Source organism: Lampetra fluviatilis, chromosome 37 (genome assembly GCF_964198595.1).
Source record: "Lampetra fluviatilis chromosome 37, kcLamFluv1.1, whole genome shotgun sequence".
Lineage (NCBI taxonomy): Eukaryota > Metazoa > Chordata > Hyperoartia > Petromyzontiformes > Petromyzontidae > Lampetra > Lampetra fluviatilis.
In genome coordinates, this window is record NC_136311.1 from 3,978,125 (window position 1) to 4,005,527 (window position 27,403).

At 49.1% G+C, this 27,403-nt stretch overlaps 2 protein-coding genes across 2 annotated transcripts; one reads left to right on the plus strand and one right to left on the minus strand.

The window, feature by feature from the left end:
• The first annotated feature begins 5,349 nt into the window (after positions 1-5,349).
• LOC144945267 (voltage-gated hydrogen channel 1-like) lies at positions 5,350-14,746 on the plus strand. The gene is made up of 4 exons (XM_078873648.1): positions 5,350-5,778; positions 6,326-6,430; positions 10,679-10,913; positions 14,485-14,746. Exons 1-4 carry the CDS (start codon positions 5,614-5,616, stop codon positions 14,673-14,675), a joined length of 696 nt encoding a protein of 231 aa, XP_078729774.1. The 5' UTR covers positions 5,350-5,613; the 3' UTR covers positions 14,676-14,746.
• Positions 14,747-15,094: 348 nt separating this feature from the next.
• On the minus strand, positions 15,095-21,800 carry C37H22orf39 (chromosome 37 C22orf39 homolog). The gene is made up of 4 exons (XM_078873649.1): positions 21,734-21,800; positions 19,160-19,327; positions 17,442-17,590; positions 15,095-16,095 (listed from the first exon to the last, which is right to left on the minus strand). Exons 1-3 carry the CDS (start codon positions 21,782-21,784, stop codon positions 17,462-17,464), a joined length of 348 nt encoding a protein of 115 aa, XP_078729775.1. The 5' UTR covers positions 21,785-21,800; the 3' UTR covers positions 15,095-16,095; positions 17,442-17,461.
• Positions 21,801-27,403: the final 5,603 nt, after the last annotated feature.

Below are 27,403 nucleotides of genomic sequence, written 5' to 3' on the forward strand. Positions count from 1 at the left end.
ATATGACGTCACAAACCTCTGCCCCTCCCCCCCCCAGAAACATGCTTCAAATCGCTTTAAACTATTGTCATTGTAGTGCGTATTTAATGTGGCGCTGCACTCTGATGTTGTAGGAGAAAACATTTATGAAAAAGTCTATTTAATTCAGTAGAACGTGTTGTTTTTATTTATTTAAAGTTGCGCATTTTGATGTGACGTCACATTTCTCAAACCCCCCCCTCGTCACACATGTTTTATTTTGGGGGGGGGGGCAGAGCTTTGTGACGTCATATTTGAGGGGAGGTCTGACTTTTTTGTGACGCCGTGTGACGAGGGGGGGGTCAAAAATCGTTCAAAATCGCGTGACGTCATTTATGGACGGCCCCATAATACCGTCAGCAAGTTCGGTGATTCCATCGCAGTCCGATTTTATTGTACCACAGCGCCCACTGGTGGCGAAGATTTGAAACTTGAAAAAAAAATTCGATTCAAAGCTTTCGTGACTGTAGGGATTCATATTCTTGGTTCTTTCGGTTAAGTCACGTAGAAGGGAAATAATAAAATAAAATGAAAATAGATAAAAATAAAACAATCAAATTATCTTCATTGTTTTATTTTTATTAACAATACAGCTATCTGTATTGTTTTATTTTCATTATTTTATTATTTTCCTTCTACGTGACTTTACCGAAAGAACCAAGAATTTTAAAAACATATTTTAAACTTTCCTCCCGAAACTCTTTGCTTCTTTCGGTAAATTCTTGATTTGAAGCTTTCGTGACTGCAGGGATTCATACTCTTAGGTTTTTTCGTTAAAGTCACGTAGGTAAAAAATAAAATAATAATAAATCACGACGTTTCGGAGGCAACACAAGTCTCCGTCTTCAGGTGGGACCGTCACACCCAAATTTACTGTAAATTGTAAATTTAGCTGTGACGGTCCCACCTGAAGACGGAGACTTGTGTTGCCTCCGAAACGTCGTGATTTATGATTATTTATTAATATTTTATTATTATTTTATTTTTTACCTACGTGACTCTTTCGGTAAAGTGACGTAGGTAATAAAATAGAGACCGGATCATGTGAGCCTTCTTGTCTATTCCTGCAGTCACGAAAGCTTCAAATCAAGATTGAACCACCTCAACGGGGAGGGTTCCACACATCTGTTAGAGATTTGTGATTTCGAAAAGTTTTTTTGGTTTGGCCATGTTTGTTTGTTGTAGTACGGAGTTAGAATGATGGCTTTAATTTAAGTTGTTTTGTGGTTGTTGTTGTTGTTGTTTGACTTGCATCCCACTGGGATTTTTACACAGCGTTGGTGTACGGTGCTTTTTTCTGCAGTTTTTTCCTGGATTTTTCTGTTTGCGCATACTCACTTTAAGATCTTCTTGGTTCTTTCGGTAAAGTCAAGTAAAAGGGAAATAATACAATAATAAAAATAAAACATAATAAAATACAATTCTCACGACGTTTCGGCCACAACGCAAGCAGCCGTCCTCAGGTGAAGAACAGGTCTGTCGGAAAGACAGCGTCTGAATGAGCACCACCAATCTTGGCAGCGTATATTTAAGCTGAGTTGGAGGGGGAAGGGCACCTTGACAAAGGAATTTGCATATCAAGAGGAATTTAGCATATTTTTGGGAAATGCAGACATGGGATTAGTCACTACTTGTGGAATGCGTAGGAGGTGGGGGGGGGGGGTTCAAAGTCATATTATGCCCGTGCATTATGCAGGATTAGCAGCATCAATGGGAGGGAGTAGGGTTAGCAGTAATAAAGGGAAGGAATTTTAATAGTAAGGAGCTGCAGCAGCTAAACCACCACGTAAAAAACTAAAATATAAACTACATCAGTATCACCTCCTACGCATTTCACAAGTAGTGACTAATCCCATATCTGCATTTTCCATAAATATGCTAAATTCCTCTTGATATGAAAATTCCTTTGTCAAGGCGCCCTTCCCCCTCCAACCCAGCTTACATATACGCTGCCAAGCGTGGTGGTGCTCATTCAGACGCTGTCTTTCCGACAGACCTGTTCTCTTCACCTGAGGACGGCTGCTTGCGTTGTGGCCGAAATGTCGTGAGAATTGTATTTTATAATGTTTTATTTTTATTATTTTATTATTTCCCTTCTACGTGACTTTACCGAAAGAACCAAGAAGATGAATCTCTGCAGTCACGAAAGCTTTAAATCGAAATTTCACTTTAAGATGTTTTCTTGTTCATGTTTTTGTTTGTTGCGGTTGCACTCGATTCAAGAGCCGAATGGCTCACAGGGCTACACCTAATAAATAAAAAATGAAAAACAAAAACAGACTACGAGACAAGAAGGCTCTAATTCTACCCACGTGATTTCCTCCCGACCTCCCCCACTTATCATTCTTCCCGGTCTTTTCTTGCCCCATGTCTCTGTGTTCCAGAGTCAATTCTCTTCATATCATGGCACCGTCCTCTCCATCTATCTCAGGTTTCTTCTCGACTTTGCCGGTCTCTCCTCTGTCTTCGGTAGGCGCCGTGGCCCCCTTGTCCCGTTCTCCACCTTCGCTCCATAATATCGCATATTCAGAGTTCATCCGTTCATTTGCCGACGCTGACCGGGAATTCGAACTCTGCCCACCCACCCCACCCACCCACCCCACCCGACCTACCCCACCCCCACCACCCCACCTACCCCACCCCACCCCACCTACCTCATTCCACCCACCCCACCTACCCCACCCCACCCACCCCACCCCACCTACCCCACCCCACCTACCCCACCCCACCCCACCTACCCCACCCCACCCCACCTACCCCACCCCACCCACCTCACCTACCCCACCTACCCCACCCCACCTACCCCACCTACCCCACCTACCCCACCCCACCTACAAACTCCGGGGCCGTGAAAGTTGGTGATGGCTCTGCTTAGGGGCCGTCCATAAATGACGTCACGCACCTAGGGGGGGGGGGGGGTCAGACATTTGTGACGTGTGACGAGGGGGGGGGGGTTGAGAAATGTGACGTCACATCAAAATGCGCAACTTTAAATAAAATATAGACAACACGTCCTACTGTATTAAATAGACGTTTTAATAAATGTTTTCTCCTACCACATCAGAGTGCAGCGCCACATTAAATACGCACTACAATGACAATAGTTTAAAGCGATTTAAAGCAAGTTTTTGGGGGGGAGCAGAGCTTTGTGACGTCATATTTGAGGGGGGGGGGGGTCTGACTTTTTGTGACGCCGTGTGACGAGGGGGGGGGGTCAAAAATCGTCCAAAATCGCGTGACGTCATTTATGGACGGCCCCTTATTAAAATCATCGACGCGAATGACAATTCTTTGTTTGTATTTGTTGTATACAATAAAAGCTTGGAGAGATGAAAGAAATAACCCAAACTACTCATTGAGTATGAATGTTTTGCGTTTGATCGTTGTAAATAAAATTACGTTAAAAAAAATATTAAACGATCAAGCCGTGGGGGGGGATTTGAACCCGCGAGCTCGCGACTCGCAGCCCCGCGCACTCCCCACTCGACCACAGAGAAGTTGATGGCCTCGCGTCGCCATGGAGACTCGGGTGGTCGTCACGTGGCAAGAGACCCGGGGGCGAACCTGGGTCACTTGAGGTCAGCGGTACAACCGCGAGCCACGCTCCCCCCCTCCCTCTCCTCTTATCCCTTGAAACACTCTCCCACAGAAACACTCTCCTCCTCGCTCGGGGTGTTCTCTGGTGAGTCCCGTGGCCGCGTGAAGTGATGTTGGAAATGGGGGTGGTTGTGGTGGTGATTTGATAGAAGTTGTGGTGGTGGTAGAGATTACGGTGATGGTGGTTACGGTGTTGGCGGAGGTGGTTGTGGAGATGGTGACGATGTAGGTCATGTTTGTGGGTTTTAGTGGTGGCGATTGCCCCAACAGTCTAAGGCTATACGGGGGAACTTTGTCTTTGCTTGGTGGTGATTACGGTGGTTTTGGTTGTGGACAGCGGTGGTGTCAATTTGTGTCGTTCACAGCCGTCGATTTGCCATCATTAATCAGCGGCCAATTGGCCCTTCCCCTCACTGCAGCTCCTTCCCCTCTTCGTCGCTCCCACTCACCCCGTCCCTCTCGCCCTGCCACGCAGACCCCCATGGTAGAGTGGTGGCAGAGAGGAAGGTGGGAGCAGGGAGAGTGGGAGAGAGGAAGGGTGGGAGCAGGCAGGGTGAGAGCAGAGAGGGAGAGTGGGAGAGAGGAAGGGTGGGAGCAGGGAGAGTGGTAGAGAGGAAGGGTGGGAGCAGGGAGAGTGGGAGAGAGGAAGGGTGGGAGCAGGGAGAGTGGGAGAGAGGAAGGGTGGGAGCAGGGAGAGTGGGAGAGAGGAAGGGTGGGAGCAGGGAGAGTGGGAGAGAGGAAGGGTGGGAGCAGGGAGAGTGGGAGAGAGGAAGGGTGGGAGCAGGCAGGGTGAGAGCAGAGAGGGAGAGTGGGAGAGAGGAAGGGTGGGAGCAGGGAGAGTGGGAGAGAGGAAGGGTGGGAGCAGGGAGAGTGGGAGAGAGGAAGGGTGGGAGCAGGGAGAGTGGGAGAGAGGAGGGGTGGGAGCAGGGAGAGTGGTAGAGAGGAGGGGTGGGAGCAGGGAGAGTGGGAGAGAGGAGGGGTGGGAGCAGGGAGAGTGGGAGAGAGGAAGGGTGGGAGCAGGGAGAGTGGGAGAGAGGAGGGGTGGGAGCAGGGAGAGTGGTAGAGAGGAGGGGTGGGAGCAGGGAGAGTGGGAGAGAGGAGGGGTGGGAGCAGGGAGAGTGGGAGAGAGGAAGGGTGGGAGCAGGGAGAGTGGGAGAGAGGAGGGGTGGGAGCAGGGAGAGTGGGAGAGAGGAGGGGTGGGAGCAGGGAGAGTGGGAGAGAGGAAGGGTGGGAGCAGGGAGAGTGGGAGAGAGGAAGGGTGGGAGCAGGGAGAGTGGGAGAGAGGAAGGGTGGGAGCAGGGAGAGTGGTAGAGAGGAGGGGTGGGAGCAGGGAGAGTGGGAGAGAGGAAGGGTGGGAGCAGGGAGAGTGGGAGAGAGGAAGGGTGGGAGCAGGGAGAGTGGGAGAGAGGAAGGGTGGGAGCAGGGAGAGTGGGAGAGAGGAAGGGTGGGAGCAGGCAGGGAGGGTGGAAGCAGAGAGGGAGAGTGGGGGAGAGGAAGGGTGGGAGCAGGGAGAGTGGGAGCAGAGAGGGAGTGGGGGAGAGGAAGGGTGGGAGCAGGGAGAGTGGGAGAGAGGAAGGGTGGGAGCAGGGAGAGTGGGAGAGAGGAAGGGTGGGAGCAGGGAGGGTGGGAGCAGGCAGGGAGGGTGGGAGCAGGGAGAGTGGAGAAAGGGAGAGGGTAGAGAGAGAGATCAGCAGCGTGAAAGCGAGGGAGAGGTAAGAGTGGTAGCAAGGGGAGAGAGGGGGGTGGGAGGGTGTGGGTGGCGTCAAAATACAAAACTGCCCGCGTCTCTATTCGGATTCAATCCACTTCGCTGCATGTGGAGCACTGAGGCAGCATCGCTGACTCCAGAGAGAGAGAGGGGGCACACCAGGAGTCGGGAGATCATCCAGAGACGGACAAGAGAGAGACGGCAGAGCAAGAGACACGGAGAGAGAGAGACGGAACGCAAGGGAGAGGAAGAGGCGAGAGAGAGAAAGAGGAGAGAGGGAGGAGTGGGAGATGCATATTTTCCAGATCGCCTCGGTGGAAGAGTTGGAGATGAAGACGGAGGATGAGGACGAAGATGTGATCCAGGTGCTGAGCCCCGTCAAAGGGGACGAACTTCAGGGGCCTTTGGGATACCGAGACTCCCTCAAGTCCCTGCTCAGCACCAGCACTTTTCAGGTGAGTTCAGGTGATGACAATGAATGTTGATGACCATATCGATGGAGGCCCAAGGTGATGTGGATGCTGGTTGACACGAGGGCTCTCACCTGGCTGCATGACTCCGCTTTGCTGCAACAATTCCTCTGTAACGTTCACCCTAACCCCTGTAAACATAACCCTAATCCCACCTATAACCCTCACCCATAACCCTATAACCCTCACCAAACTTATAGCCCCGAGCCCAAATCCCATCGATAACCATACCTATAATCCTCATGTTAACCCCAAATCATGTAACCTTCACTCTGAAACCCTCACCCGAACCTCTAACACCAACCCCACCTATAACCATCCCTATGAAGCTAAAAACCTCGCCATAGCCCTACCTATAACTCGAACACGATCTCTAACCTTGCCACTACCACCTAAACCCTAATTCTGCACCCCTATACAAACCTTCCCCACTTCCGTGCCCCTCCATGGATGCTTCCCGCTCTCCAATGTCCCGTGTTCTGATGCCCTAATCCGCGTGCCCGCCCCCCTCTGTCCCCGTGTCCCCATGTAGGTGCTGGTGGTCATCCTGGTGTTGCTGGAAGCGCTCTTCGTGCTGGCAGAGTTGCTCCTCGACCTCTCCATCATCACCTTCCCGCAGGCCGACGTCGTGCACGAGGTCAGCACACGCGAACATCCTTCATCATCATCATCCTCAGCCACGTCACCACCATCACCACTCATGATTATCACCCACCATCCACATTGCAGCCGATTACATCCATACTCTCTTCTCTATCTACCCCCTCAACCAATAGCCACATCACTCCCTTCAGCCTCATTACTGACACCCCACTCTCCATCAACCTTGCATCACCTCCACGCCATCACACATCATAGCCCACCATCACCTCTGCTGCTCTGTGACAAAATAAGGCACTATCGGTGTGTCAGTGTGATGTGTCAGTGTATGCGATGCGCGTGTGACAGTGTGTGATGTTTCGGTGTGTCAATGTGACAGTTTGTGTTCGAGTGTCAGTGTGCACGTGTGATCTCCATCACCTCCACACCACTCAAACCCCCATCACCTATGCTGCACCCATCACATCCCCATCCCACCCTGTTCCCCATGGAGCTCCGCGTCAATGTCTATGCAGAGTACAGGGTTCGATTTTTCCATTCGCCCACGATTGGGGCACCCTTGCGTGTCCTCGTGTGCGTGTGTCGGTGTATCGGTGGGTGTGTGCCATTCGTGGCAGTGTGCGTCGATGCGTGTCGGTGCGTGCGAGGAGGGTGTTACTTTTTAGTAGTGTGTGCGCGTCTGTGTGTCATCTTTTCATCGGTTGCGTAACGCTGTGTGGAAGCTACCTGGTCTTTCGCTACGCACGAAGCTTTCTTGTCTTCTCGACCACAGTCATTTCCTCCTCCCTTCTCTACGCTTGCGAAACATGAACCCCCCTAATGGAACATCTTCGCTGGTTAGAAACATTTAGGCTGGCCTGCCTACGATCAATCGTGGGTTTAACCAGGCTGGATTGTGTGAGGAGCTCACAAATCCTCGAAAGATCTGGACAAAGTCCCATCGGTGAGCACCTCCGGCAGGCAAGGCTGCGTTGGCTGGGCCATGTAGCCCGCATGCCCATTCACTGCATGCCCAGCCTCCGCATGCCCAAACAGCTTTTGTTCGGTCGGATCGAGGGAGCTAAACGGGCACAGCACAGGCTAGAGAAGAGATTGAGTGATGTGGTACAGGAGGATATGGAGCTGAGTGGACTTGCCGATGACCGGTACCAGCGGTGTCAAGATCGGCCTCTGTGGAGGAGTCTCGTGAAGGACGCTACTGGGCAGTTGGAGGCAGTCGCCCTCCAACAACAACGGAGGGCGGAGGAGCGACGCTCACAACAACGAGCGGAGCGACGGGTGGCTAAAGCACAGCAAGTTGTCACACTAGGGGGCACAGGTGGTGCATCAGCCAGTCATCTCGGTCATCTGAGTCAGTCGACCCGTGGCACCTGGGTGTGCCCCGTGACCTCCTGCCAGCGGGCGTTCGACACTTCACGTGGCCTCAACGTGCACATAGCCTGGCACAAGCGTCGTGGTGACGTCACTGCCACCTAGTGGCGAATGGCGGTTGTGTGTGAGAGGTGGTGTAGCGGTTAGCGCTACGCTGCGCCACGAACCCAGCATCTCGGGTTCGATTCCAGCTCATGGGCACCACCGGTGACGATTATCTGAACCGGTCTTGGGCCTCCCCTAGGTCGACTCAGCCTCAAATGAGTACCTGGTGCGTTGTGTAAACATCGCCACTGGGGAGACAAATGCGGTCGGGCGTGGTGCTGGCCACCCACCTCCTCGTGTACCGTTCCGGCCTTTATAGGTGCTCGCTAACAGCACTTGCCCCTACAGTCTGTAAAGGCTATACGGGGATCTTTGTCTTTGTGTCAGTCAGTACATATCAGATGGTCGCTCACAGCACTTGCCCCAACAGTCTGTAAAAGGCTATAAGAGGAATATTTGTGTTTGAGAGCCAAACGCTCATTCATGGAATTGTTCAAACATCCGAGTGTAGGAAGTCCCTCCTCAACGATGCTTTTCTGGGTAATTCATTGGCATTATTACATTAATATCTGCATGTAATGTACTGCACACCAATCACAATACATGCCGACACGACAGTGACTTAACATATCAATTAGAAACTGTAGTATCATGTTTTTTTGCCACTCAGACCTCGATGTTTGAACTAACTTTCATCCTATCGCTACGACCACGGTTATTTTGCCCGTGAACTTCACTCAATGATTCCTCCACCCATGGTGAGGACTTGGACTGTTTAGTCTCAACCATACTGTGTTCACCACCACCACACTGCAGGTCAAAACACTCACTCAACCACTCACTCACCACACTGCAGGCCTAAACAACACTTACTCAACCACTCACTCACTCGCCACACTGCAAGTCAAAACAACACTCAACCACTCACTCACCACACTGCAGGTCAAAACAACACTCACTCAACCACTCACTCGCCACACTGCAGGTCAAAACAACACTCACTGACACACTCACTCACCACACTGCAGGTCAAAACAACACTCACTCAACGACTCGCTCACTACACTGCAGGTCAAAACAACACTCACTCACTCCCCCATGCATGGCATCACCACGCATAACACGAGCCTATTATCTATGCTTCCACGCCTTCACCAACTCACAATGGTCCACATGCTCAAGTAGTCAAACAACCCACGTGGCTAACAGGGCATGGGCAAGGTCTCATTCAGCAGTGGATTGACACTTACATTGTACTGATTTTTCTCTGAACAGTGCCATGCATATGCGGTAAAGTGGGGGGGCGGGGAGGTCGATTGAATCGACGCTGGGCTCGCTCGCTCCATTCAGTGTGGAGGTCGATCAATAGGTGACCCGGTATTGTGCGGCCACGCATGCACCCAAACCCGGCCAACCCGGGCCCCCCGTCCCCTCGGGCCCCCTTGCTGGTGGCTCTGTGGTCCTCCTGGGAGCAGAGGGGGGGGGGGTATCAATCCACTCTACTTGTCAGACTGGGGGAAGAGAACAAGAGTCTAGAAATATCTGCGGACGGTGGAGTAGGCTCACAATAAGAGGTATGCATTCTTATTATTAATATATATGTGCAACGGTTACTATACTAGTTGTATTAGAACTCATTGACAGAAGAGATGATGACCAGGGTCAACCAAACGGGAGGGGTGACGGCATTGCAAAATCATCTCACGCGAGATCGACTGTTGCATCGCGTGACCGTGAAGGATGGCGACGAATTGGGGAGGCCCTCGTGCAGCGGTGGATAGATCACGGTGGGTGATGGCCAAGCGAAGATCGCGGTGAAGTTTCTCACTCTGCAGCAGTTACCCAGCGTTCGCAGCAATGAATCATAAGGTTGTCTCGCCAAATTCAGCACACTTATAGTCAACACTTCTCTGCCACACCTGAACAGTGGTGGTCATGGTTATTGGGTTTTTTTTGTGCGAAATTTGCCCATTGCAATTGTGTTTTTGGGAAGACAATTGAATTATTCAGGGAAGGCACATTTTAAAAGGTACTGTTCACACGAACATCAGTCTTGAACGGTGGCCCAGTGAATGAGGAGTTTGCGACAAGAGAACACAGGGCCGGTGTTCGCTCGCGCCCGTGACCTTCTCCGTTCGACCTCTCGGAAACGCGCCGCCGTCTGTCGTCCCCTGGGCTCGTTACGATCGCCGGACTCGTGATTGGCGCCCGCTAATTCGCGCGGCGATGATGGGTGCAACGGCCTGCAGGTCACCGACTTCAGGGAAACATTCCTTCTCCAGCTTTTATCGGAAAAACAACAGCGACTGTAATTAGGTTTTTCAATGAGAATTCGATTAAAGCTGAAAATGGGTCTTGCAATTATCTTTCCACCCGTTATGATTTCATGTGTGTGCAAACAGGACGAGAATCGCTTGTTAATAACCAAGAAGTACCAGTGTCAATGTGATCAGGGGAAATCAAGATGTTTGGGAAAAACAGTAATGAATGTGTTGTTTAATTCCAGAGGGAGAAAATAAATATTTAGAAAAATCAATGAGCATCACGTGTTGTCTTGAATATTTATTTTCAGCCCAATTTTGTAGCCTCCATTCAGGTTTGTAATCAATTCCTGTGGTTAATTTGCAAACGGTCGTTATAACGACATCTCAAGCGAACGCGAGATGGTTAACACCACCTTCACCGAAGTATCTGACGCACCCATACTGGACATCTGTGAAAAAAAAGAGCTTTATACCTCATCGGATTCCTCCAGTCTAAATAAAGATTCTGATCTTCTGCAGTCGCCCCAAATCGCCTCGGGTGAGACCCCTCTCCTCTGATCCATATTCAATTCCTGTCCCTCCGTGCGCAACCCGCCTCACACCAGGTGTTCAACTTCCTGTCGCTGGCCGTGCTGACGTTCTTCGTGCTGGAGCGGCTGGCACACGTCTTTGCGTTCGGCATCGTGGCGTTCACGCGCTCGCGCCTCGAGGTGTTCGACACCTTCGTCGTGTGCCTCTCCTTCGTGCTCGACATCGCCTACGCGTCGCGCCGGGACGCCTTCGACGCTGCGGGCCTACTGGTGCTGCTGCGGCTGTGGCGCCTCGCCCGAGTGCTCAACGGTGAGCGCCGAGTTGCGTCGCGGGGCCGTCGTGGAGATAATTGCAAGAGCAGACACCACCCATAGCCTTAGCAGGCTGTCTGCGGTGAGTGCTGTTGGCGAGCAGCTATCAAGGCTGTGGCACGGCGCAAGATGCACCCGGACGACTTTGTGTCCCCAAGTGCTGTTTACGCACCGCGCCAGGTGCTTGTTTAAGGCCCAGGTGACATAGAGGAGGCCCACAGCAAGTTCAGATATAATTCGCCCCCTGATGTTAGTAGTGGCTGGGAATTGAACTCCGGTCGACAGGTTCATAGTGAAGTGCACAAAACACTGTGCTACGACTCTCCACACCTCTGCTTCATAAAAACACATGGAACTACAAATATGACTGTGTATAAAGTTTCTGCTTCAGTGAATCTATAAAGCACGTTCCTTCGGAGTGGGCAGGTAGGAACTTGGTTGGACAGCGCATTCGTGCACGACAGAAAGCTCGCGGTCACGTGACGCACTTCAACCAATCCGGGAGTGTACATGTTTGGGAAGGGCTATGCACGACAGACAAATAATCCCTGGTGGGTAGTGTGGAACTGTTGTTCCTACCTGTAAAAGCTCTTAAGTAAGCCTAACTCTGATGAGATACTGAATGTCGAAACCAGTCCAGAGCTTTCTTGTATTAAACCATTACAGAGCCCGGGTTGTGGAAGCCCCGACTTACGGAAATCCTACTTTATGGAAATGCTCCCATAAATATATATATATAATTTTAAATGTGTAAATGTTCGCGTTCGTTACGTAAGCACAAACAGTGCAGCGCGGTGAGGTTGTGGATGAATATCGCGGAGCAAGGCGTAAGCGTCACACCTTACGCCTCGCTCCAACAAAGCGCCGCTTTGACCGAACCAGAGCTTCACGAGCGTTAAGTAATTATTTTCCTTTTGTAGCATTACATAATTGTTTGCTTTCTACGCTTAGAACTATCTTTTATCCCATGTTTCTATTGCTAGTTTTCTTAATTTTAAGTTTATTCCACGAGTTACTTACTGTATGTGTCGTGTTCAACACTCTGGACTGGGAGGCAACATTTTTATTTAACAACTTCCCTAGCGGGTAACACTGAAGGTAACTCGGGTTCTATAGTAGGTGATGTGGCTATGTGAGTAGCGAGTTAACTCGAGACGAAGACCCGGAGACGACGAGACGCGGGACCCCGGCTTGAGTCCACAGACGAGCCAAGAACGCTCTCGGGACTGCCCCTTGATGCCCCTGGGCGTGGCCTCGCTCCGCCTTCGGCCACGCCCCCTTCGAGACCTTTCCCAAAGGATCCTGACCGAGCATCACGTGTCCCACTCAGGCTACCACGTCCTCACTTGCCATCTCTCTCAGGCCATCACCAGGACTATGCCCCCTTGGGGCTGGCTGACATGCCGCACTTACTCTGGTGCTAGAGAGGCTCCAGACGCACTCCTGTAACAGTAGCTGGTGCGAACACCCTGGTGACACCATTTACGTCACTACATATGTACTTTATTTAACACAATTACGCTTCGATTGCGTATGGTCTCAGCCAACAGCGATCGGAGAAGTCTAGGCCTAGCCGAATGCACGGTAAATGAACATTCGGAAGTGACGACTTTCTGTTAACAATTATTGTTAAAATGTTTTGTGGTATTCATAAACAATCAGATACAGTATATGTCCTGTTAGTTTAATTATGGGTAGTGTTAGGGTAGATATTTGATGAAATGAAAGAAGCATAGGAAGTGCAGAGCATATGTACAGCGATACGGTACAGATAGTGGTTGAAAACAGACGACAGCACTATATAGTAGAGATAAAAGGATAGGGAGGTACAATTACTTCCTGCTATGGGATTTAATCTTGATTTTGGGGGAAATTTGTTCAGTTTCTGACATACGGAAAATTCTGGTTACGGATCGTTCTCGGGAATCTAACCCTTCCGTAGCCCGGGGACTGCCTGTACTGCTGAGAATATGCACACCGAGAAAGCTGTGCGACCGATGAGATATATAAAATACAAGCATGGTGCGTCAACCACTGCGCCATTCACACAGACACCACGCGCACGCAACATGGAACACTGATGTGTGTTTAGAAGTCACCCTCCATCAAAACCCCCTCCCCCCCCCAGAGGCAAGCTGCCAATAGAGGGTCCTCTAGGCTAAACAAACTGGGCTCCGAGACATTTAATTATTCTATGAGTGCAATCTAAATGCGAGCATGATTATTTTTATTAATTGTCCGATTTGGGGTCACGATTCGAGGTTCACGATTCGAGGATCGATTCCTATTTGCGGCGGAGTGGCGAGCGTGCAGTGCCCACAGGGCCTGCAGGGGTCATCAGAACCCATTACATACAACACATGCCAATCAAAAGTAATGGATTCTGACAAGCATGACCCTATGCATATATCGAATTAAGGAATCGGTGTATCATTAGTTGCCTAGTCTTTACCACCGTGTTGGTATGGTGAAGGTGGGTCGGGGGTTCAGGGCCACCACCGATGTTAGCTGCAGCCTGGAATTGAACTCAGGACGAAGGGTTCATAACACAGCATGCTAACTGCTGCACCACCGCTCATCCATACACATTGTATAGTAAATATATATCTGGTATCTGATCCATGTCGTTTGAATCGAACATTATATGCACGCGCAGTAGAAATCGGCCGGTATACGATGATACGCCATTCGGGCCCTTCAGGGAACACCAAAAACGCGTACCGTACCGGTTCTGTTAAGAACGGTTTCTATGCCCCCACCATGCTACGATATTTCTGCAGAGGGGAAATGGGAGTAAACATGAACTGCAGGACGAATAGGTTTCATACCAGAACATCTACATTCTCATTTCGACCACTGTGCATTCACCCTGCTGATTGTTCTCCAAAGTAGCTGGCAAAGGTCCAGCTGTTCCATTTATTTCCAATTAGAGGAATTCAATTGGCATGTCTGTATTATGAAGCCCTGTCGACTCGCATGCTTTAGCAGAGACCAAATTAAATTCCACAGTGTCACCGCCACCAACAAATCCATTTGTCAATTAAGTACAAAACCAAACTCACGGAACAATATGAGAGAGAAAGAAAACACTTCTTGAATCGCACCGTTACACTGCTAACGCCTAATTCTAGATTTGAAGCTTTCGTGACTGCAAGGATTCATACTCTTTAGTTTTTTCGGTAAAGTCACGTAGGTAAAAAATGAAAAAAAAAAATCACGACGTTTCGGAGGCAACACAAGTCTCCGTCATCAGGTGGGACCGTCACAGCCAGATTTGCTGTATCAAGTGAGGCAGGGATTCCAAGATGCAAGTTCTTAAATACAAGTTAAGGGGGAGGAGAGGGGGGGAGCTTATCAGAATGTGGTAGCCAATGAATGGAACGTATTGGGGGGGGGGGGCTAAAAGAGAGCACGAGGTGCGCACCAACAGGGACTTGCGCACAAACACGTCCACGTCTACTGCTAATGCCTGCCAACCGCTGGCCAAATCTAGCGGGTGCGAGCGGGACCTAAATTCCCTAAAACACGCGCGCGTGCGTGTGTTTGTGCGCGACGTGCCGGGGTGACAGGCATCGTGATGTCGGTGAAGATCCAGGCGCAGCGGAAAGTGCGCAAGCTCAAGAAGGAGAACGCGGCGCTGGAGGACAAGGTGACGCAGCTCAAGGAGCAGTGCGCCAAGCAGGCAAGTCGCGGATCACACTGGCAGTTCCACCGTCACCACGGTTCATTATTACCACAGATTACAGGGACCTATCAATAATCAAGACTGTAATAAACTCGGTGGTTTTCTTTTCTATCAGTTGTCACTTGGTGGCTTACGACGAGGATGGATAAACGTCTTAAACTCCTTCCTCTCTGGTAAATATTATTATTTTATTTGGGCTGTTTGACCCAGGAAAGCCTCACTGAGTGGCAACACTCTTTATTCAGAAGTTTTCCCAGTTGGGGATCGAAGATTGCTGTGCATTTCCCAATTAGGAAATTTGTGAATCTCCACAGCCACAGTCTACCTGCTTGAATGAGCATTGAGCATCAGTTAAATGCCCATTCAAGCATAAAATAACTTCTGTCATTAAAACTAAGATCGGTACCGTGTGGAACAAGTAGGTTACATTCTACCCTGTGTATACAGTAACAGGTCTAAATGCAACAAACTACAACATTACTCAAGAGAGCATATCAGTTTTGATAATTTATTGTGCTCACATTCGAAACATTTTACCGACAAACTCCCAGACGCAGTTTGTGTGCGCCATGCCAGCACTGGCGTAGCGTCATTGGCAAGGGTCCTGGTGCAAGAAACGAAATGTGGTGTCCCAGCCCATTTTCACCCCCATCTCTTCCGAGCCCGGCGCCTCTGCTGTTTCGCCCCGTGGGTCTTTTGTGCAGTTGCATTGTCCGCACACTCGATGGTCGACAGCTACGCCACTCCTCTAGCCACTGTGGTTCTCGCTCTGCCCCTGCTGTGTTTAGGAGGAGGAGCTGGCCCGGCTCAAGACGCAACAGCATCAACAGGCGGCGGAGAGTGTGAATCATCACGCGAGCGTGGAGAGCGTGGACTCGCCAGTGCCCGTGCACACCCACGCGGAGAAGCACCCTCTCAAAAGAGGGACGAGCCACTCACTAAATCAGCCAAGTCACCCAGCCACTCACTCCAACAGCCGACCAGACCAATGAACCAGCCGACCAGACCAATGAACCAGCCGACTAATCACACAGATGCACGAGTACCCAGCCAGTTATCCACACACGGGGCTTCGACCTACTCAGCTACGTAAGCACCCTGTGTTGATCCAGGCCACCCATCCGGCAGTAGAATATTTCACCGTATAAAACTTTTATGGAGGCGATTGCATGTTCATAGGCAGACAGACTCTGGGCAATGCTGCAATAGATTTCCCTTACTGTGAAAATTTGGTGACACCAAAATGGAAAAGTGGACAACGGGCGTTTCAACCACCCAACACCGGACGGCAACATTGATGACGCGCGAGAGGTAGCCACCACGGGAAACACTGCCGAAAGTGCATGTTCTGTAGACTTAAGTGCCACTGTCACAGCTGTACAACCGGAGTTTTGTTACAATGTACAGGGACGTACAATGCACAGCAGCGGGGAGACCAGCAGAAGAGACGCGCAGCCTCCCAAGTCCTTGGCACGTCACCCCAGCCACGCAGCATCTACAAAACCAAACCCCACAACATTTACAAAACCAAAGACCAAAACGCTGAAACGAACGTTCTAGGCATGCGACGAATCATTAACGTTGTTTTTTATGCGTACGATGTCCACATCGAATCGTGTTTGTAGGAATCGATTATTTACGAGATATGCAAATTATATTCAAACTATATGTTTATCTTAAATTTAAGCTACTGAAGTGAACGAGGGATGTATGAATGAGACCAAATACAAATAATGAATAATACAAACGGCAGCACAAATATTTTTTTAAAAGATTCTTGAACCAAATCACAATTTATAAATCACGCATAGAACCACGCGTGTGGGAATTTCATATGATTTATGCAAATTGTATGAATATTATATGCTTGCATTAATGTTTTAAAATTACTATTAAAAATTAGAGCGGTACAAAAAAGGACGGAAAAAATAATGGAAACGAAGGCTTCTTAAATCAAAACGGCAACTCAAAATCATGACCAGTCATCGAGTCGTGGCGGGGATGAATTGTTACACGCCCAGCAGGCGAGCAAAGTGTTCTGCTGGAGTAATGTATTCACTGGACATCTGTGAAATAGAGCTGCACAGCTCACCAGATTCCTCCAGTCTAAATAGAGATTTGGATTCTGATTCTGCAAATCCTCAACAGGTCCTGCAGGTGGCAATCTTGTGTGGTTAACGAAACTGTGCGTTGGAAACACCTACTGCAAAAATAAAACATTATTTATTTACCCAAGAGAGCCACGCTTGAGTTGCATTTACTCTTTTTCAGAAGGGTCCTGCCGCTGCATTGGATTTTTATTTGAAGACGTTTTTTAGGCAATTACTGAGTGTGTTTATTGTACGTGGGAAGAGCCGGAGCACCCGGGGAAACCCCACACAGACCAGGGGGCAACAACACTATCAGTAAGAAAGTTATTTCAAACCAAGTAATATGTAAAATGAGAATAAACACAACTGAAAAACTAAACTTGGCTTGAGACTACCTTCATACGGAACCCATTTTATTAAAATCTGGTTTCCATGGGACAGTCAGCTCAAGTTGAGTCGAGTTTAAAGTCCCGTCGTAATATATTTCACGTTACCTTGTTTCCATGAGACGGTTAACTCGAGTTGAATTGTGTCTAGTTTCCAACTCAAGTGGATTTGACATTACAGTCCATGGCAAGCTGGCTATTTGTCCCAAGTCAAGACCCAAGTGCCACAATGGGCAATTGTGACCAGTCCGCCCCCGTTTGTAAATTAAGTGACCCAGGCAGCTCTTGCACATTAGGCGATCAATGTCTCTTGAATTCCTAGGTGGTTAAACCAAATACATTTGAACTTGAGTCCCACAGCTTACCGTGGTCTGCCACTGCTGGTCTACTTTCCGGCAGCCTCATCGGCCAGCGGGAGATGCCAATCCACGGGAGGTCTGCTCCGCAGCTTCCACACAGGCGGGTGTTTGTGCTGCTCGGCAACGCGGTTCCGTTCATTTGCCCGCAACGCCTCCTAATGACGCGACGGCACAGGGGACACCACACAACCGCAAACAGCTCGGTTAGAGCACACTGGCACGAAAACACAAAATTGATTCTTGAGAAAATCCACACCTCCAAATTGTTACAATTCATCGAATCGCTGGGGTAAGGGCAGTTAATCATTACATACCTATAGAGCACTCAATTTTGCTATTTATCTTGAAGTGTGTCTTTTTTCCCTCATACATTTTACGTTTCTAATAAACCATGCCTTTTTTTATTTCCTTCGATTTTATGGTGGGAGAGTTAAATTTTACACAGCGAGATATTTTGTATCGAACTTTGCACGCCACTCCCCCCCTTTCAAAAAGGCTTTTGTGTCTGCTTGCAAATAAAGTTAACGATAGGATGTTGACACCAGGAGGGATGACATCACCACACGTACCTCACTCTCGCAGGGTGGCACACAATTCAAACATCTCACCCTCTGTCGCGGTGAATTATGTTGGTGGTGGCCATTCGTTTAGTAACTACGCTGCCCCTCAACCATCTGAAACTCTCTACCCAGGCAAATCTGTCTACTTGTCCCCTCTCTCTGTGTGCTTTTAAGTCACTCTTCAAAACATTCCTCTTCCACCCAATGCCTTTAGAACCCCTTCATTGCTTCCCATCTCTTCTTCCCTGGCTCCGGTAACCGATTCAAGTCATCACATTTTCCTCCTCTGGATTTCTGTGCTCCGACATGTTTGTTACGTTACGGCCGCATAATGAACGAAAGCTGCGATTGTGGAGTCTGAACAACTGACGGCGGATGTGCGTGTCACCTGATTGGAAACTTTCGAGATGACAAATTACGAATGAGTAACCATCTGAGGAGACCCCACTACCTACGAAACCCACTTCCATAAGAATACTGCTTATTTTCAGCACAGGTGTCATTTTCACAATAAAACTAACCCAACTACACAGATGGTTTACAAAAAACCGGGGGTGTATTCCTTGCAGAAACCTTCTGTAAATTATTAACTAAACTCGCGCAATTTACAGTTCTAGTGCAAGCTGATCGCATGCTTAGGCTGGTTTTAACAAACGTCACAAACACAACCCCAACAAGCATGACCACGATTCAGATGTGGCCGAAAAGGGTTGACTATACTTTTTCTAAATGAGACATCATTATGATTCATTGATTATTTTGTAAACGCTGGGTACCTGCTGCATTGTGAAACATGTTACTGTCAGTTGTATTTCTTTATCATCAGCCAGGATCTATTTACTACGAGCTGAAGTTCTCCCATGGTCACACACGCTCCAAACCCACACATAGGACACAGACACAAGACGCACACAAACATAGGACACATTCACACGGAACATACACTTGGAACTGAGACACACGGGGCAAATACAGGAGACACACACATACAAGACACAAACGGGCCACACAAACATAGCACACACATGCAGGCCATAGGAACAAACAAAACACCCACGGAAAAAAACACACAGGAGACACACACATGGGTCACACGCACACTGACCACTAACTAATGAGACACACACAAAGGTCAAACACAGGACACACACAATGCGGCCCTGCCTTGGCCAGCTCGTTGCCCGTCCTCTCCCACTCACGACACAGGTCCAGGTCTCGTCCCCAGGGACTGCAGTCCGGCTTCTCCCCGTACGTGTACACGTGGTGGAACCTGTTGCTCAGGCTCCTGCAGAGTCTCAGCTCGGCCCGGTACACATCGCAGCTGCGCGGCGGCTGCGAACGAAGACGTGGGAAGGGAAGGGGGGTCACGAGTGCGACTTTGATTAAGACGTCGTTAGGGGGGCGGTGTTAAGTTGCAGGGTTTATATGTCTGGCTTTGGTTTTTACGTTTATAAGTAAACGGGGTTTGGTCTGAGTTAAGTCTGCGGTCTGAGGTTTCAATTAAAGGCTGGGTTAGAGACGACGGTTAAGGCTGGGTTCAGGTCACGGTGTTAGGGGCCTGGTTACAAACCAGGTTACGTTCAAAGTCAGACATGGGTTAAGTGCAGTTAGATCTGGGTTAGGTCTCGAGTTAGACCCGAGATAGAGCTGGGTTAGGGATAGTATTAGATAGTATTAGACCAGGATAGTATTAGAAGACGGAAGTTTGTGTTGCCTCCGAAATTTCGTGATTTATTATTAAATTTCTATTATTTTTATTATTTATTTTTTACCTTCGTGACTTTACCGAAAAAACCTAAGGGTATAGTATTAGACCCGAATTAGAGCTGGGTTAGGGATAGTATTAGACCCGACTTAGAGCTGAGTTAGGGATAGTATTAGACCCGACTTAGAGCTGGGTTAGGGATAGTATTAGACCCGACTTAGAGCTGGGTTAGGGATAGTATTAGACCCGACTTAGAGCTGGGTTAGGGATAGTATTAGACCCGAGTTAGAGCTGAGTTAGGGATAGTATTAGACCCGAATTAGAGCTGGGTTAGGAATAGTATTAGACCCGACTTAGAGCTGAGTTAGGGATAGTATTAGACCCGACTTAGAGCTGGGTTAGGGATAGTATTAGACCCGAGTTAGAGCTGAGTTAGGGATAGTATTAGACCCGACTTAGAGCTGAGTTAGGGATAGTATTAGACCCGACTTAGAGCTGGGTTAGGGATAGTATTAGACCCAAGTTAGAGCTGGGTTAGGGATAGTATTAGACCCGACTTAAGAGCTGGGTTAGGGATAGTATTAGACCCGACTTAGAGCTGGGTTAGGGATAGTATTAGACCCGAGTTAGAGCTGAGTTAGGGATAGTATTAGACCCGACTTAGAGCTGAGTTAGGGATAGTATTAGACCCGACTTAGAGCTGGGTTAGGGATAGTATTAGACCCGAGTTAGAGCTGGGTTAGGGATAGTATTAGACCCAAGTTAGAGCTGGGCTAGGGATAGTATTAGACCCGACTTAGAGCTGGGTTAGGGATAGTATTAGACCCGAGTTAGAGCTGAGTTAGGGATAGTATTAGACCCGACTTAGAGCTGGGTTAGGGATAGTATTAGACCCGACTTAGAGCTGAGTTAGGGATAGTATTAGACCCGACTTAGAGCTGGGTTAGGGATAGTATTAGACCCGAGTTAGAGCTGAGTTAGGGATAGTATTAGACCCGACTTAGAGCTGAGTTAGGGATAGTATTAGACCCGACTTAGAGCTGGGTTAGGGATAGTATTAGACCCAAGTTAGAGCTGGGTTAGGGATAGTATTAGACCCGACTTAAGAGCTGGGTTAGGGATAGTATTAGACCCGACTTAGAGCTGGGTTAGGGATAGTATTAGACCCGAGTTAGAGCTGAGTTAGGGATAGTATTAGACCCGACTTAGAGCTGAGTTAGGGATAGTATTAGACCCGACTTAAGAGCTGAGTTAGGGATAGTATTAGACCCGAGTTAGAGCTGGGTTAGGGATAGTATTAGACCCAAGTTAGAGCTGGGCTAGGGATAGTATTAGACCCAAGTTAGAGCTGGGTTAGGGATAGTATTAGACCCGAGTTAGAGCTGGGTTAGGGATAGTATTAGACCCAAGTTAGAGCTGGGTTAGGGATAGTATTAGACCCAAGTTAGAGCTGGGTTAGGGATAGTATTAGACCCAAGTTAGAGCTGGGCTAGGGATAGTATTAGACCCAAGTTAGAGCTGGGCTAGGGATAGTATTAGACCCAAGTTAGAGCTGGGCTAGGGATAGTATTAGACCCAAGTTAGAGCTGGGCTAGGGATAGTATTAGACCCAAGTTAGAGCTGAGATAGTTCTCGTGTTAGACCAGAATCGCGTCTCGTGTTAGAGCCGCGTTCGTTGAGCCCGGGCCGGGTCTCGGGTTGGAGCCGCTCACCACCTCCGCCACCTCAAGCCACCACATTCACACACCAAACCGCGAGACAACTTCACCAGCGCACTGCTGCTGCTGCCACTGCCGCCACTGCTGCTGTTTGTGTGTTTTGTGTGTTTCACGACCCTGAGGGGCACCGTCCCTGGCACCGCAACCGCTAGGCCGAGACGCCCTCCGATCGCCGGCGTCGCAACTCGGGAGCGTTTTAAACCTCGCTGCGTCGTGCCGGGGGACATTCGTGGCTATGCTGGTTAATGACGACGTCTTAGCGGTGACCCCGCGACCTTGAGTCGAGGTCGAGAGGCGCTGAGGGGGGCAGCTCACCCTCCAGGACGACGCCGCGACGTCTCCGCTGCTGCTGCTGCTCGCCGCCATTGCCGCCTCGTCACGGTCACGTGACCCCTCCCTCCCCCAGGGAAACAAGAGACGCGAATTTTTAAATTATTATTATTACATGTTATTACAGATTATAACGTTATAATAACATCATATAGTATTTTTGTGTTATTGTAATGTTTATGCTAAATTCATATATTGTGTAATATGTTATAATATATAGTATAATGTTACAATAACATGAAATTGCATGTAATTATATTATATTAATATATTGTTATTAAAATATATGATACGATATGAATATAATATATTATAATACTATTATATTAGAATATCACAATATAACAACATATTATTCATATATATTAATATTTAATTAGAATGCATGATCAAAATAATATATTATTACATAATTGTATATTTCACTTTTTATATACAATTCTATAATATTAGAATATATAAGCAATTATTATTCTTAAAATAATTATTATAATCAATAGAAATATCAGCACCACCGTCAAAACAACATCATCATCATCAATAGAGCCGTCTCATTCGCCAATTGGCCACAAGCTCAGGGAATCAACTTTCTAAAAAATTCTAACGTCGGGGTCCAACGTTGTGCTAACGTTAGGACGACGTTGGCATTTTTGTTGGTAGGAACCACCTGGTTCCACCAGTCCACAGGGGATTATTGTGTCCGTCCGTCCGTCGTGAATCCAAAAATGGGAGGGGTGGGGCTGGGTGGAGAGAGGAGGGTGGGGAGGGGCTGGGTGGGGAGGGTGGGGAGGGGCTGGGTGGGGAGGGACTGGGTGGTGCTGGGTGGGGGGTGGGAGGGGTGGGGCTGGGTGGGGGGTGGGAGCAGTGGGGCTGGGCGGGGAGGGGCTGGGTGGGGAGGGTGGGGAGGGGAGGGTGGGGCTGGGTGGGGGGTGGGAGGGGTGGGGCTGGGCTGGGTGGGGAGGGGAAGGTGGGGAGGGGCTGGGTGGGGAGGGTGGGGAGGGGAGGGTGGGGCTGGGTGGGGGGTGGGAGGGGTGGGGCTGGGTGGGGGGTGGGAGGGGTGGGGCTGGGTGGGGAGGCGCTGGTCACCCCGTGGTGCACTTATAAAACTCAACGTTTAACCTACTCACGCCGGCTTGTGCCCGCCCTCACAGTCGGGCATATTTGCGGAATACACCACGCCGCCGTTGACCCTGGCCATTGAACGAGCAACCCAACGTTCCTACCAGCTCCCTCCGCAGGAATGTGTTCATTGGAAGTCGGCTCGGTGGGCTGTTGATGGTTTATTTTTTCTTTAGGGGTAGGGGGGGTCTCTCATTACTCGACGCCAAACATCTCCATTGTTATAGTCACACCCTGCTTTATAATTCAGTTCGAATTTTGTTAATTTACTTTACGTGATACACGAACGGCAGAGTTAAATCAAAGTTAACAATTCACAAAGATCTTTTTTTTTACCTTCGGCTCATAACTCGTGGTTATAAGCCCCAGTAAACAAGCGACGTCGGATTAACGTTGCTCCAAGTTGACTCAACTTTCTCCAACGTTAACCCAACGTTGCGCGTTTATCAGTGGATGGGAGCACCCCATGCCACTCCACTCGCTCTCTCCCTGCCGTCTCGGAGAGTTTCCCTGCACAGGGCTGGCTGTGTGCTGCGGGGCTGTGTGCTACAGGGCTGTGTGCTGCAGGGCTGTGTTTGACACGGGGTTGTGTGCGACACGGGCTGTGTGTGACGCAGGGGCTGTGTGTGACAGGGGCTGTGAGTGACGCAGGGGCTGTGTGACACGGAGCTGTGTGTGACACGGGGCTGTGTGTGTCACAGGGCTGTGTGTGACACACAGGCTGTGTATGACACAGGCTGTGTGTGACACAGGCTGTGTGTGACACGGAGCTGTGTGTGACACGGGGCTGTGTGTGCTGCAGAGCTCTGCGAGTCTGCGTGCGGCTTGCTGTGTGCGCTGCTTGTCGCCTGGTGGTGCTGTAGGTGGCGCTGTTGTCACACGAATGAGCGACCCCCGATGGGCTCCGGGTCCCGCGGACTCCTCGTGGCGCGAGACCCCCGCGGGCACCGGCAACAGCCCCCCGCCCCTATCCCCCAGGTGCCACGTGGCGCGAGAGATGGGGGACACGGGAGGAATGATTCAAAACAAGGGGCCGTCCATAAATGACGTCATGCGATTATGGACGATTTTTAATCCCCCCCCCCTCGTCACACGGCGTCACAAAAAGTCAGACCCCCCCCCTCAAATATGACGTCACAAAGCTCTGCCCCCCCCCCCCAAATAAAACATGCTTCAAATCGCTTTAAACTATTGTCATTGTAGTGCGTATTTAATGTGGCGCTGCACTCTCATGTTGTAGGAGAAAACATTTATTAAAAAGTCTATTTAATCAAGTAGAACATGTCTATATTTATTTAAATTTGCGCATTTTGATGTAACGTCACATTTCTCACCCCCCCCTCGTCACACATCGTCACAAATGTCTGACCCCCCCCCCCCTATGTGTTTGACGTCATTTATGGACGGCCCCAAAGTTCCCGATAGTGGTAGGCGAGGTGGGGGTTGTGTGGTGGTAGTTGTGATGGAGGTTGTGCGGCGGTGGTGGTGGTAGTTGTGATGGATGGTTGTGGTATTGCTGGTGATAGTGACGGAAGTTGTGGTCGTGGTTCCGATGGAGTTGGTTGTTGGCGCTGCAGGGCCTGCGGTGTTGGTACAGGTACACATAGAGACACTCCGTGGGGACACTGTTGTGTTCTTGCGAATGGCAGCAGTATGTTCAGGAACGTAATGCCAATGTCGAGGTCTGCTGATCGCTACGACGAGAGGTGTCGTTGTTCTGTACCTCCTCCGCTGAAAGAGCGCAGGCCACAGTGAGTTTACTATGTGGTCCTTAGTTTGGGTTGCTAAGTGGTTACCATACATTGTCATGGTCTGCATCACAGTGGAGGTTCAAGCGCCCGTGATGCTATTCTTAAGAGTAGGCTGCGTGTGCCTGTAGGACAGCTGCCATCAGCCCCCCCCCTCCCCCCCAATGTCAATCGATTCGACCACTGCTCAGAAGTGGCATAGTTGAGCTGCATCGGAGCTTGTGATTGAGATGCCAGGGATATTAATGACCCGATGAATGCAAATCCACACTTGTTGTCGTAAACACATAAAAGCGATATTTTGTAATCAAGTTGTAAAAAAAAATCACGAAAAGATTTAGCTGTTTTTTTATACACAAAACACTAAACTGGTCCACACTAGCTCATGAAACCAAACCACTGTACATTGGTAAAATTCTGTCACCTAAATTATAGAAAAAATCCCTTTCCACCGTGGTAATAAGCAAAAGATGTCAAACTTCGTTTCACGTTATTTATATATGTGTGTATGTGTGTTTATAAGAAAAACCCCACGTATACACACACACGATGGAAGGTCTGTTGCAATACATCTCGAGTAAATTGTGTTCACCTTTCACACTTTGACATCGTTAATTCCACTGCCTCGAGTCGTGGGCGTTACCAGAAGATCTCGGATCGCGGTGGGGGTAGAGAGGTGGCGATTGGGGGGGGGGGTGGATTAAAGGTCACCCAAGGACACACGCAGGTTCTTGTAACTGTACACTTATCCGAATTAAATACAGGAAACTCAACACACTCAACAACACTGCCTTTAAAAAAAAAGAAGAAAAAACACCCATCGATAACGTTTCGGGCAATGGGCCTTCTTTATGGCACATAAACTGATTGGATGGGCCATTCAGTTGTGCTAATCGGGGTTGTGCACCTCTGCCAAGGCAGCAGCAGCAGTATCGCCAAATCATTTGCTTAAATATACAGGGTGATCCAGACGCTTATATGTCTTCAACAATTCTCCCTGTTAACGCGGTGGGGTATCTATACATGGATCACTGTGTGTGTGTTCGATTCCGGACAGGTCGTCACTGCACCAACACGCACTGACCAGCGTGGTGAGGTATGGTCAAACAACCGCCGTTATCGACACGGAGTGGAGGGAGGCAATCATCCAGCAGAGGATTGAGCATAGTCGATAATGATGATTATGACAATGATTGTGTCGCCATGATAAAAAAATTTTTTGCTTATTTGGCACAATTCGCCGCAGGCGGGTCTTAATCCAGTTGTGCAAATTCCACATTCCTACGGCTGGGACCGGTTAATCCATGACAACACATCCACAATTGGTATGGTGGTTGAAACTAAACACAACAACCCTCTTCGCAAGTTCTGCTCTGTGCTACCGGAGTCGTGCCATGAGCCCCACTTGGAGAGATTCAATTGGAGACTTTCCCAGTAGTCAGCAGCGAATCATTCATTGTTAGGCAACGGCCCGCGGATGGAGAATTCCCAGAACTAAATTCTGAGATCCGTTCAAGCGGACCTGTACATCCACAAGACACCAAATAACCGGTCCAGAGTTGTTGCACTCCCCGAAGGCTGTGTGGGTGGAGGGAAAGTGTAAAGTAAAGTTTATATATATTTGGAGAAAGATTATCTGCTTATTTTTCTATTTCTATTTATTTATTAGCGAATCTTCTCTGTAGCTCGTGCCGGACACGTGTCCCATTGGTCGCAGTCAATCCCAACAATCATGTTAATTCTCAGAAACGCGTAACACCGATTTATTGTGCTGCCGAATTAAGGGGGAAATATAAACTTTACGTCATGTGTTTTTGAGTGCAGTCATTGGCAACCCGACTGAGACCACAAACTCGCTACGCTTGAGAACCCGATCTAACAATGGGCGGTTGAATTCGGATTTTAACTCTGGACTCGAGGTCTCCAACACGGCCATTATGAACCTCCCTGAGACAGGGAGAGAGACTCAGAATCTCAACAATGCTGAATCATGGTCTGCCATACCCAGGGCTTAGACCCAAGATTCCCAACAATCCGGCAGGTGGTTTCTCACATGGCTATGACGAACCCCACTTAGAACCTGGTTCGATATCAGCGGCACCGACTCCATCTCTCTGAACGGTGCCGAGCCACCATCCCACGCCTCCCACGCGCTCATTCCTCGGATGCTTGGGTGGACCTAAGGTCAAAATAAAATATGAAAAAAACCCCCCCAAAATTATTTCGACTTTGCCAGGTCAGTGTCAGCAGATATTTCTCACGCCCATATCAAGCCATTTCTTCCTCTATAATTTGCATAAATCACTCCTGCATTCTTTCCACAACAGCCAGGCACTTGCTGCTGCTGCTGATGGTACTACTGCTGATGCTACTGCCGCTATTGCTGCCTCTGATTAAACTACTTGTGATGCTGCTGATGTGGCTGCTCTTACTACTATGCGACTGCTGTTGCTGATGCTACTGCTTCTCCTGCTGATGCTCTTTCTGCTACTGATTGAACTATTGCTGCTGATGATACCTCTGAAGCGGCTGTCAGTGCAGATGGAACTGCTGCTTCTGATGCAAGTGCTGATACTAGTGCTGTTGTTGCTTTTGCTACTTCTGTTGTATCTACTGTTGCTTTTGATTCACTCGTGTTGCTGCTTACTGCTGTTGCTGCCGATGCAACTGATGTTTATGATGCAAGTACTGCTGCTGATATTGCTGCTTCTGATTGAACGTTTGTTGCTGATGCTTCTGCTGCCGTTACTGCCGATACAACTGCGCTTTTCTGATGCAAGTACTGGCA

Bases quoted from the DNA above. Each gene is read 5' to 3' on its own strand.
- LOC144945267 (XM_078873648.1), top strand. From the start codon at position 5,614: ATGCATATTTTCCAGATCGCCTCGGTGGAAGAGTTGGAGATGAAGACG. The intron at 5,779-6,325 runs GTGAGTTCAGGT...GTCCCCATGTAG, and splicing joins TCAGCACCAGCACTTTTCAG to GTGCTGGTGGTCATCCTGGT. The intron at 10,914-14,484 runs GTGAGCGCCGAG...CCGGGGTGACAG, and splicing joins CCTCGCCCGAGTGCTCAACG to GCATCGTGATGTCGGTGAAG.
- C37H22orf39 (XM_078873649.1), bottom strand. From the start codon at position 21,784: ATGGCGGCGAGCAGCAGCAGCAGCGGAGACGTCGCGGCGTCGTCCTGG. The intron at 19,328-21,733 runs GTGAGCTGCCCC...CTTCGTTCGCAG, and splicing joins TCGCGGCGTCGTCCTGGAGG to CCGCCGCGCAGCTGCGATGT. The intron at 17,591-19,159 runs GCAGGGCCGCAT...TCGCGTCATTAG, and splicing joins CGGGCAACGAGCTGGCCAAG to GAGGCGTTGCGGGCAAATGA.